General features: G+C 39.8%; 1 protein-coding gene across 1 annotated transcript in view; it reads right to left on the bottom strand.

Annotated features, from left to right (window-relative positions):
- The window catches only part of grik4 (glutamate receptor, ionotropic, kainate 4), a 140,905-nt gene that overhangs the window by 45,704 nt on the left and 82,683 nt on the right, over positions 1-12,518 (bottom strand). The window contains exon 7 of the mRNA XM_040131726.1: positions 2,549-2,710. Coding sequence (XP_039987660.1) covers positions 2,549-2,710 — 162 coding nt within the window. The remainder of the gene's footprint in view (positions 1-2,548; positions 2,711-12,518) is intronic.

The following is a 12,518-nucleotide window of genomic DNA, read 5'->3' on the forward strand; positions in this document are numbered from 1 at the left end:
ATTACAACCTTGAATTGGCTAACATAATTAGTTTATTGCACATTAAGAGCAATATGGTGTACAAAAGCGCCCATGAAGACATTACAACCATGAGTCCGTGCATTTTAGGTTTGACATATGGGAATGCTGTCTTGGTAGTGGAAAAAGATAGAGTCAAAATGTTAAGTCACCATTAAAAACTAAAATGTTACAGCAGTATTTCTGATTATATTCCACTCATATCTATTAATATCTGCGATGTGAAGCTAATAATGTCATGGCATTTTCTCATCTTCGTTTCACTCTGGAAGTCTGTCGTTCTCTGCTTACTGTCTTTCTCAGTAGCATATAGAGAAGCTAGAAACAGTAAGTTAATATTATATGACTCGTACAACAGGTCTGAACCTTTCGTAAATTTAGTCTGTGTCTTATTAGCAAATGACAACTCCAGACTAAACGTGTTAGGTCTCGCTGTCTAAATTGGTAACTATTCAAGGGCAGTTTTGTGGTCTTAAAGTCTGGCCCGCAGATGTTATTTTGAGAGTTTTTTATAAACATAGTCTTTTTCGCTCCACTGTCACAGGTGCACTCTATTTGTATGCAAACATGGGCTGGACTCCCTATTTCAGGCCTGTTTTACAAAAACTAATATTGTATCTAAAACCATATAGTCACATCTTGTATACCTACTGATATTTTAGTCTCAGATAAAGATAAGGATTATCTGTGTGTCTGTGTTATTAATTTGCTTGATGCTAATTTTAACAATATATATATATCATCAAAGAACTACAAGATCTTCAAAGGCAGAATAATTTGTCCTACAGTAAATTGTCTCCCGTAAAACCTTCATTTCCTATGAACTGATCCATTGTAAATGTCACAACCTGCATTTTCTGAGATTAACTTTTATGATCAGTTGGTGTGGCGCAAGTCTTTGTCTCTGAATGCAGTGAATGCCTTAGCTCTACACATGTAAAGAGGTCACTTGTATGCATTTGTTGTATATGTTAGCCCCACAGTTACATTTTCTCCCGCCCTAATTACTGTTAATGAAAAGACAGCATAATATCTCTGTGCATGTCTAAATGAGTTAATCACTTTCTTGATTTGCCGTCATCACCCTTTATTCTCTCTACTTATTAGCTAATTAGTCAGAAGTTCTAATTGCTTCAGGCTCAGAAGTATCTGGGTGACCTGCTATGCACTGAACACTACATTTTTCAATGCTGTGTTCAAACTATTCTTAACCTGTTTCACCACCCAGCTTGTGTGGATCAGAAGGTGGTGATGGTTGCATATATGAGAAGATTTGTTTCATTTTTCACTTTCGATTAACTTAACACAGAGAGAAGATTCATTTATTAATTGACCCTACTGGATTTCTGGCTCCTAATTAAACCGTCAAGACAATAAAGATTTGGGACAGTCCTTTTTTTTTGCCCCCAGTGATGATTTTCTCGTTTCTTGTATTTGTTGTATTTCTAATTATTCACAACATTATACCCCTTTAGCATACAGGATGGAAAACAGTATTTATTATGAGATGTGAAGAGAGAAAGTTCATTACACTATTAACATTTAAGATATGATACAGTGAGTTTGTCTTTACTAGTCTCTGAGAGCGGGAATGTAATCTAATATAGCTGGTGGAGCTCTTCTTGTTACTCTCAGATGGCGGTTTTATGAGTGACACTTCTGGACAAATGGGTGAGAGTGCTTTGCCTCCAGACAGATTATTGGGGTATCTGTAAATTTGGATCTCATAAACAAGCCGTCATTTACAAATAGGTGGCACTCATCATGTTTATAAAGGTAATTTATGACATTTTATTTGCTCAATCTGACGTAGAAAACTCAGATAAGTCTATCTCATAAAATAGTTGTGAGTGTTGTGATAAGAATACAAAATGTTCTTGCATGAGGCCCAATATTTCTGTCTAGTACGGTTGGCTACAATATAAAAAACTGTTGAGCCAGCATGAGACTTGCATGAACAGTCTCCTTATTCAAGATTACAAGTACAAACCAGCAACAGCCTTCAGTCAGTTGTATATAAACAGTAGCTTAGTGATTTGAGGCTGTTTTGAAGTCACTCATTCAAATATGCAGGGGACAGTATGTTAAATGTTGAGCTACAGACACTTTTTATATGAGAACAGTGAATGATTTAAGGGGGGGTGCTGTGAGGGTAAGCCACTCTTTTACTTTGCATCTCCTCTGAATCAAATTTAACAAGGAAGATGCCATTATAAATGTAATAAGGATGGTGCCAAACTCTGCTAATGAGCTGTCTGGGAAACAACAACTGCCTACAGCAACACCTGCAATTGTAGCGCTTAACTGAATGTCAGCCTTGTATATTTCACAGACATTTTTGTGTGTTAGTGAATTCAGTGTTGTAGTTAGTGAGTCTGAGTACAGCAGTATACTGGTAGAGTAATCCCTAGGTAGGCCCTGTTTGGACTTAGTAAGGAAATACATAAAGAGGGTTCTTCCATTATTCTTACATGAGTAACCTTGGTCTTCACAGTGTGTGAGATCATGTGTGTGTGTTGCTTGCACTAACTGGGGTGCCAGCGAAGGGTGCATGGTCACAGTTCTCTTGCCAGGAGCGGTTGAGGCTTAGCACAAAATCCTGGAAGAAGGGATGAGTTTTGTTGAAGACTGAAAAACCAACTATGTTGACACGTTGGTCCACCACATCATCCAGTCGAAGTAAAGAGAACTCCTGTAGGGCAAAATGAGAGAGAGACAGGCAGAGAGACAGAAAAAGATTATTGGGTGACTTAGATGGGAGCTGTCATATTCTGCCATGATTCTTGACCATAATCTGCTTTAAATAACACCTCATGATATATTGTCTGTGGAGATTCTCAGTCATCCAGGTCATGGTCCGAAAGGCTTCTTCAGAACTGAAGAAGCCTTTCGGACAAGAGGTGAAACATCTTCATGAACTTCAAGCAAGTCCAGTTGCCATCCCATAGCACTTACAGAACTAATGATATATTGGATTATTGTCGAGGTAAAAAGGGCATGTGTTAATCAAACATGTTTACATCCGATTTAATCCGTCTCACTTAGTTTTCATTAACTTCCATTATTCCAGTTGATTGACATGAGAAAGCTGCAACAATTTGTTAATTCTCACCATTTAGCTATGCATCACTGCACCAAATCATGCATTTTGCACTGGCCATATGCAGGACATACAGGTCACTGTATGAATAGTGGAAGCTAAGGGGCTAGAATTAGTGAGAGGGATAGACAGAAAATGGGAAAAAAATTAGGACACTGAGACGATAGATAATTGACCAAGTGAGATAGAAATACGTGGCATATTGAAATGCTCCAGGTTGGGAGGAGAGGAAAGTAAAGGTATTTGTTCGTTGGCTCTTTTGCTATGGGGAGAAGCTGGCTTTCCTCCACCTGGGGAGCAGCAGACAGGGGGACAGGTGGAGAGAGAGATGAGGAAGGGCAGGAAAGAGAGGAGGCAGGGGTGTGACCAGGGATGGACATATCCTGAAGGTTAATAGAGGTGTCAGAACCCAGTATCCCCTCAGGTGGCAGCCTTCGCCTGGCAGCCCATTTTGCCATCTCATCCCATGACAGACCAAACCCCGTCTGCTTACGTGTCTGTCACCAAGGCCAGGGACTCTGAAGATGAGAGGGTTTGGTGAGTGGTAGAGGCGAGACTCAGGTAGAAAATCAAAAGGCGTGGTGTGGGAGGAATTAGTTTGCAGGGGAAACTAGCAAGTAAAAGAGTTTGACGTGTATGTAAATGTGAGGAACCAAAACTGGTAAGAAGCAATTATTTTCAAGAGGATGGATGAAAAGGGATTAGGAAAATCAGATAATGGATGTTCAGAAAAAAAAGAATGAACAGGTCGGTGAATGAAATAACTGAAAAGCAGATAGGTAGATATAGCTCTTTGACCAAGAGGAGACCAAGTATGAGTCACTCCACTGTGACACCAGTGGGTGACTGCACTGATAAAGATTTGGAGAAAAGCAGGGCAGGAGGGAGCAGATGATGTTGTATTTGAGTGGGAGGCCTAATATCCCCAGTGCCAAAAACCCCAGAAACCTGGAAACTCCTAAGGTTTATTTATGCTGGCGTGCAGCAGGACACCTGTGATGCATGTTAAAAAAAAGCAACTCTGTTAAACTACAAAATATATTCCAGGTAAGTGCGGAAAAGGCCTATACAGGACTCAAGATGAGCTACTAGGACATCACAAGAGAGGTGATATGGAGAGTGAGGGAGATAGGGTTACAGAGTTGTAAAGGAAGTTGAAAGATATACAGCATATGAGATATATATTTGTCTTTGGCAGCAGTACAGACTCTTCAGCAGGAATGATATGTGTAATGTATCTGGAGACCCTGTGCAGTACTGAATGGTATAAGCATGTACAGAATTATTTGTGCTTGGGGACTCATCTGTCAGACAAAAAAAGTCTTCCTTCCTCCTGTAAGACACTGGCCTTGACTCCCCCCCCCACCCATTAGAAAACTGTCTGCTGCCTTCAAGGAGGATGAGAGCATCAGATTGGTCATTGCTGATGATGTTTTCCTCCTACTAAAGAAACATATTAATTTCTAAAAACTGGTGAGACACATTTGCGTGCAGTTGCTAACTGACCCTGCTTCTTTCACTTTGTGCAGTGTTCAAGCTGACTGAACTTTGACATGTAAAATCACAATGTTGTGCCATGTTAGCTATGCTAGCCCCTGCAGTTTATGCTTACAATCCTACCAACAGTATTTCCTGTTGTGCCTGCTTTTCGTCACAATAGGTTAATAAATTTCATATGTCGAAATGAATCTGTCTAACTGGATTCTTATTCATTCTGCTCCAATAGTGCTTTCAGATTGGATTGTGCTGCAACAGCACTTTCTTTTGGCCTGAGTTTGCACCTGGGTTTGCGCTTGCGACTAGTTTCACAAAAATACAGCCCTAACAGTTGTTTCAAACCACAAATTAAACATTAAACACATTTGCTTTTCCATAGTCTCCTTGTATCTTTAGCTATCCCTTGTGGGGCCTGCTAAGCCTTTTGGGACCTGCCATATAATTACTGGCTAAGCGTACTTTAATAGATCATTAGAGGCGGAGCTGTGTAAACGGGCCTATCATTAAGCATGCACCTCAAGGGTGCCTGTACGTATGCATGTGCATATGCACCCAAGCACACACACAACACAAATTGTAGAGCGCATGAGCACATCCAGACGCAGGAAAATAAAATCCCTATAATTGAGCAACCACATGCACATGCTCACTGAAGATCAAGTCACCAAAATATCCTTAGGCTATGTCTGAAGAAAACTAACATGCTGCATTTGTGGACTTTCAGGGCACAGCCACTGACACACATGCAAGTTCAGCCTCAAATACACAAACACACATACACACATGCACACACACATGGTTGGACACAAACACGAACTAAATCCCTCCACATGAGCAATTATGCTCTCTTGCATACTAAATAGGTTGTGTGAAATGGACAGTGCTTAGTAGAGGACAGTTGGTTCCCAGCAGTGGGGGAACGAAAAGGCAGAGTTGGAGGGTAGAAGAGAGCAGCAGAGACACCAACTGTCACCACTGAAGGGGTGAAAAGGGCAGAGGAGCAGAATGATGATGAGGAAGACAGAGGGAGAGAGAATGATTGAGAGAGAGTTAGAAGTTGAATCAATGGAGGGAGAAGAAGGTGAGAGATTAGTTGGCACAACTGGGAGCTTAAAAAGCAGTGGGGAGAAAGAGAGAGTGACAGAGCGAAGATGAGAGGGGGCGGGAGGGTACCAGGGAATGACAGCCTGGCTGAGGGCCCCCGACACCGGCTGTCACCTGGAGATCAATCAGCAGCTGGGACCAGAGCCAACAAACCAAAAACTGTTGTTTCGCCTCCTCGATTGCTGCCCTTTTTCCCACTGAAAACCTCCCAATCTGGAAGTCTCTGTCATATCTATTCTTTATTTCTGTCTCAAATTTTATTCTCTCAGTGTCTCATTTATCATTTTATATGAATTGTCATACCATTTAGCTTTCAGTGATTTATCTTACTTTTCACATAATGGACCATTCGCGCATGTTCATAGGTAGACTCACCGGCACAAACGCCCGAATGTGTTACCGCTTGGTGTTTGTTTTGATGTAGTCAGCTTGAGCGGGGAATAATGAGATCCCAGGAGGACTTATTTTGCTGACTGTGGGATACCCTGTCATGAACCCTACCCCTGAACCCCCTACACATCCCTTACCCTTCCAGACACATACACGGACATATTTCTTTTCAGTGGTGTAAGCCTCCAAAATCCACCATCCCAAACAGGATGAACGAATGAAGCAAAAACTCTTTAGATCAACCAGCCTCTTTCAGTTCTTCTCTTTGTCTATTGATCTTATCTCTCCAAATTGGAAAGAAATGCTTAGATTATAGGGATTCTTTAGGCTCCAAGGGCATCTACTGAAATCAGGCTGCATCTCTGCTGCATGCATTGTACAACATCCTGCAACTGAAACTCAGATGTCTCAACTAGAAACATTTTGTTGATAAATAAGCCTTTCAAAGACACCTTAGACTGTATAGGGAGTTTTGTTATAGGCACGTATGCTGTGCAGGGAATATCAGAATTCTGAATTCATACAATACATTTTTTCATATTGTGAATATGAATAGTCTCAGCATTTCAATGAGTTTGTGTCATCTGAATATTTTTTTCTGTTTGAAGAACTTTGTTAAAGTGGCATTAAAATTAATGGAGTCTGCTGAAGTTGAGAACTGGCGGTCACCACAATGATGGTGTGAAGGAAGACTGCAAAGATGTGAAATGAGTCAGAACAACAAATTGAATGACTCATGGGCATAATTTTTACATAAATTAAATGAGTATTAAGGACTGTCGCAAAAGTAAATGTAATGTTTTATATTTTCTGCTAATACGCATCATAAGTTCAAGTACAGTTTAAGCAGCAATATTGATTTTTGGCCATTTGGGAGCAGTGCAACAAGCTGTAAACACAACACCAACATATTATCACCTTATAAAATTGTTGCGGATGAATAACAAATTTAAAAATCATTTGGAGACATTTTTGTGTCCACCTGATGATTGTAAGTCTGTTTTGGTCTCCACTAACTCCTGAGGGATAAACAGTATCTGGGCCTCTGTTTCTGGCTCTCTCTGCTAAATGCTCCACTATGTTCACCAGCTGGTTGCTAAGTTTGCTGGTCTGCCATTTGGTGCCAGGTAGGTAGCATGCAGAGGGTCTATCAGAGGATTTGCTGCTGCTGGAGAAAAGTCTGCTGAGAGCACTGAGACTGACCCAAACAGTAAAGCTGCCGGCCACAGGACTGAAACAATGAGCTGAAAAATGCTAAAGAGCGCCGTACATTTGAGGGCTGGGAGTTGGGTGATAAATCTCTCAGTTTGTCACTATGAATGAAATCTTTCACATTATGTAGCCATTTGATCAATTTTTAACATAAAAATGTTGATTAGTGCAGCTTTAAGGAAACACAGGCATATGGCATGTCCTTAGGTTGCTGAATCCTCAGATGGTACAGAGATTTAAAATGTGCCCCAGATAAAGACAGAACTGTCAGTGGTGATGATCATCATTGACAATTTGAAAAAGAAAGAAAAACGATCGCCTTTCCTTATCTAGCATGGCAGCACTGTGAAAGAAAAAAAAAGACTCCAGTAGCTTATGACTGAGATACATTTCTGTAAATTTCATATGGATTTTCCTTATAATAAAGTACTAATTAATGACGTCCTTCCTTCTGTACTGGGGGAGGGGTTAAACAGGGTAAAGACTTTCGGCCTGAGTCCAGTCTTCACTCTGCGATGAAATACATTTCTAGCGGCACACTGATTATTCTCTATTGCTGGAATGTTCATGCAGTTTTTTTTGCAATAAGTAATTTCATGCTTGTATCAATTGCCGCGTAAACTCAGGCTGAGCTCTAAAGCCTCCTGCAGCCTCTTAATTACAGTGTTGTCAGTGAGCATGGGACGGGAATAGAGAAAGGGGACAGAGGGAGCATTAACAAATGTCCTTCCAAGAGACTTTTTATGAACCTGGGATGTTATAGCAAAATTGGATTAATGATTTACTGAATTTTATGTTCATGAAATTCAACGCAATAGTCCACTGTCTGCAGCTGGACGTGAGAACTGTAATTGCAGCTCCTCCAATTTCTCACCAGTTACTCTCTGGATATTTTGCTGTATGAGCACGGATTGAACTGAAGTCAACCCTCTTGAGTAGCTCACTAACCTGTCACGTACATCATCCCCAGGGGCCAGGTCCTTTCATTCACTGCAAGATGACCATGAAATTAACATACCATATATCTTAGTGCAGCACACTGGGGTTGATACATCAGCTTTGTTTAAAAGCATTTAATAGCCACATACATCAAAGCAATATGGCAGTATTCCTGCAGAGTGTTGGAAACAAATGACCAATTTTATTCCATTATTCATAGAATTATGTCTGACCTGCAACAGTAACAACCTATTTGTCAGGCAGAGACCTCATGCCCAGTATTATTCGTAGGCTGGTGGAGGCCAAAGACATGAATATTGCAGATAGTAGCATATGTTTGGTATCTGAAACGGTCTATCTTTTCCAGAAAGCTATTCATTCAAATCCTAGCAGGATTTTATAAAGGAACATAACAGCGGAAAGCAGAAAAAGAAAATGAATTTCAAACAAGAAAAGCCTTCAAAGTCAAAAAAATGTCTTCAAATTACTTATGAACGCTTCTTTTAAATGAAAAACTTTGCATCCAAAGAGCGGATTATTTTGCTGGGAAACTATGGCTGCTGGGTCGGCAGCGGGGTGGAGGACTGGGTGGCTGAAATACTGAGACAGAAAAAAAATACAGAGGGAGGAACAGCAGAAAATGGAGATAAGACTCCATCTAGATTCTGCTCATCCCAGTGAAGCCATGAGTGTTTCACATCGATCACCCGAGTGTTTCTCATCAAAACCAAGTAACTCCTCAGCTTTGGGACTAGATGTTGTTTGTCTGTTAGAAGGGCCACAGTACGAAACGGATTATATAATACACAGGAAATGTCTGTATGGCTTAATGGTAATGTATGGCTCCTAATGGTCATGTTGAGGTTTGTTTCACATTATTTACTATAATTTAATAACACGTTGAACACATTTCCTGTGCTTTTATTTTTAAAGTAGTATGAATTCAGACTGAGAGAGGTGCAAAGGGAAAGCAGCTCTCAGGATTTCGTGTTCTCTGGTCAAAACAAACTCGAACCACATTTAGTCTATGCTGCTTTGCTATGGTGATTTGAGCCTTGCTCACTCAGCTCTGTAGTTGGTGAATTTATAGTGAAAAGGGCTTGGTGTGGTCTTTCGTACCAAAAAGACCACACTTTCCAAGGTCTTTTTTCGGAATTAGCATTTTGTTTCTGTTTTCTACTTAATTTTTTGCTACGTCTTGATGCAAGATATCTTAGTAATCCCATGTAGATGCTTTCTGTCCTCAGTGGCTATCAATGTGAATGCATCTTAGTGTTGTTTTAGCGCTGTTTTTTCTCTTTAGTTTCCTCTTTATCTTAATTTGCCTAATTTTATTTTTGAGTGAATGTAAGTATTTTCCTATAAATTCTTTGCGGTGTTCTCATTGCAGTAAAAAAAAGAACAGCCAATTGTGCAACCAATTCAACTGTATCAGCAGGGTTTTCTGCGTTGTGATTGGAATGAAAGCTGCTCAGCATTTGGTATACACAGGCATCATAAACAACTCAAAAAAATGAAATTAAAGCTATTTGCTTCGGAAATCATACTCCTATTGTGATAACGATGCAGGGAAATTAAGTTCAATTCCCAAATCATGTGCAGAACAGAAGCTTAAGAGGAAGAACTTCACCTTACAAGTGTCCCTTTTAGATGCATCTTCATTAACCTAATGTAAAGTTATTAAGGTCTCAGTGTTCATAGATTCTTACTGATATAATGTAATTGTTCTAATGAAACTCCACCTGCCTGTAAAATAGATCCTCAAAGACAAACTGTAGAGAGACAAACAACTTGTTTTATTGTGCTTCACTTATCTTGATAGGACACGATCATATCAGTTTGACCATGTTTTGGACTATCAGTCTGGGTTTCTTTGTCTGGGTGTTAGAATACAAAAACACTGGCACAACCAAAGTTACATGTGGATTTAAAAACACATGAACATACACACCTGAATTAAACAGTTTGATAGTTACTTAAAGAGTCATGACATCAGGCTAAGTGGGGTCACCTACCAACAACCACATGAGCTTTCTGAAGCTGATTTATAGCTGAAAAATAATTAACAAAGTGAAGAAAAATGCAGTTTTTTAAAAATGGACTTGCTTTCAGTTAATTAGCAACTCACAAGCTCATTATTGTTAAGTAATGTGTCTGCACATGCAGGAGCATCCGAACCCTTGCAAGCCACAGAGATGGCTCTGTGGTATTTTAGAAGTGTAATAGTAAGAAATTCCTACTTAATAAAGCACTCTTAACAAAGCGTGAATGTAAAGTCTTTGATCAATTTCACATGAAGTGGTGTGCAAAATGAAAATAATGAAAAAAAATTAATGTTGACTCGTGGTAACTTTGTGTTGGCTGGTTTTCAGCTAATTATACAGTGCATGACAGGTTAGAGATAGGTGAATGAAGAGAAGGAGAAAAATTGGGCAGGAATAGAAATAGGAGGAAGAAATAAGTATAAAGAAAGTAGGTAAGCAATGAAGCAATGAGAAAAGGAAGGGGAAAGGGATGAGGAAGTAAAGGAAGGGAAGTAGCAGTCAGGTGGACACGGGATTGTGGGACGGTGGTGTAAAGAAAGTTATAAAGCATGGAAAGGAAGTCAGATATGAAGTCAGCAAGCAATTTCAGCTTTCCGAAAAAAGACCCTACAGTGAGTTGTGACTCAAGCCATGGGATTTGGAAGATAATAGGCTGTAATACAATTGTCAAACACGTCATCCAGACTTGGGGCTCAGAAGGAGAGCTGGTGGTAATAGGGCTGACACAGAGCAATCAATACGCCAGAACTCTTCACGGATACAAAGGTCTGAGTCTGAGAGGTGAAACACTACAATAAATTGTTTACTTTCATTTACACAAACATTTAGCCGCTGTCTGGCTAATGTGTAAGATAAAAAGTGACTGGGGAACTTCAAGTCTTGAAATTTTATGGTAAACAAGTCCTCTCTTAATATCAGTGGAAAGTTATGTTAAGGGTGTTAAGGCAAGGAGGTTTGACTCAAATATTAAACATGCCAGGTTGTTGGTAGTCTTTCACACAGACTCCACTATCTCCACTAAAAATTAGGCAGTCAAAAACTACTCAACATTTTTAATTGCATACCATTTTTTAAAATGCATTTTTCTTCTTTATAGGCAGTCTTTGGTTTCCATTAATGTCAGTGCTCTTTAAAAATCCGAATGCTTCCAATCACACAAGTTCTCTCTATGAATCCTGATCAATTTATAATTTTTCGAACAAGGACAGACCTCACGTCCCAACCCGTCAACACTCAAAATTTGCCATAAATGATTAATGAATGCCCTTCATGAATACTGATACGAAATTCAATGTGTTTGTCGTTCTTCTTGCTTTGTGTGAGAAAATGGGACAGTTGGAGTTTCTCTTTTTGTGAGGTGGGTGAGCATCTAGGTAACCAAAGTTTTCTGCATGTGTCTTTTTAATGAATTAGGGCAACCAATTATTCGACATTTTGCATTTTTTTGCTTTGAGTGGAAACACGGAGGGAACTGTGGGCTTAAAATAGACTTTTCGACACTGTAATCGTTTTTTCTGACCTGGAATATCAGACAGTAAGTTCAATCACTGATGAAAAGGTGGCTGAAGGGGATGTCTGCGTGGCTGGCACCATGCACCTTACAATACCAGCAATAATGCATCACAATTGCAAACCCTTACACGAGCTTTTCACTTTCAATAGTTGCTTATTTGCAGTGATAAACTGGGACACGTGAGCCCACAATAGACAGATGATGTTTTAATAAAGTAGACTGTCTTTAAAATATAGCAATAAATAAATGATTAAGACATGAATGCGACGTTTGTTTTCAAGCCCTTTTCAGACAGGGAACCTGCAAAATTACTGGAGAATCAGAAAGAACTCCGACAATACCCACAGGAAAAAATATTGGAATTTTGGCTGGATATGTCATTAAGTCACATGTCAGTGGTTTAGAAATCCTGACTTACGCATGGATAGTAAGGTGTCAGGGGGATCTAATACAGGTAACTGCGGTTTTAACATTTGTTGGTTCAACAGTGGGTGAAGACTTTCAGGGAATGGACCCAGTAGATGAGCTTTTTTTACATTCAGGTCCAGAGTTATACGATCCATCTGTTGTAATTGGATAAACAAACTTGGCAGGTGAAGCACAGAGTCAGCAGCAGAGCCGTGCCCCCGCAACAAAAATGAAAGCTACAGCCATCCACTAAATGTTATTCTTATTCATTTCTCTACAGCAATTCACAGCA

The sequence above is a fragment of the Xiphias gladius genome, chromosome 7, assembly GCF_016859285.1.
Source record: "Xiphias gladius isolate SHS-SW01 ecotype Sanya breed wild chromosome 7, ASM1685928v1, whole genome shotgun sequence".
Taxonomy (NCBI): domain Eukaryota; kingdom Metazoa; phylum Chordata; class Actinopteri; order Istiophoriformes; family Xiphiidae; genus Xiphias; species Xiphias gladius.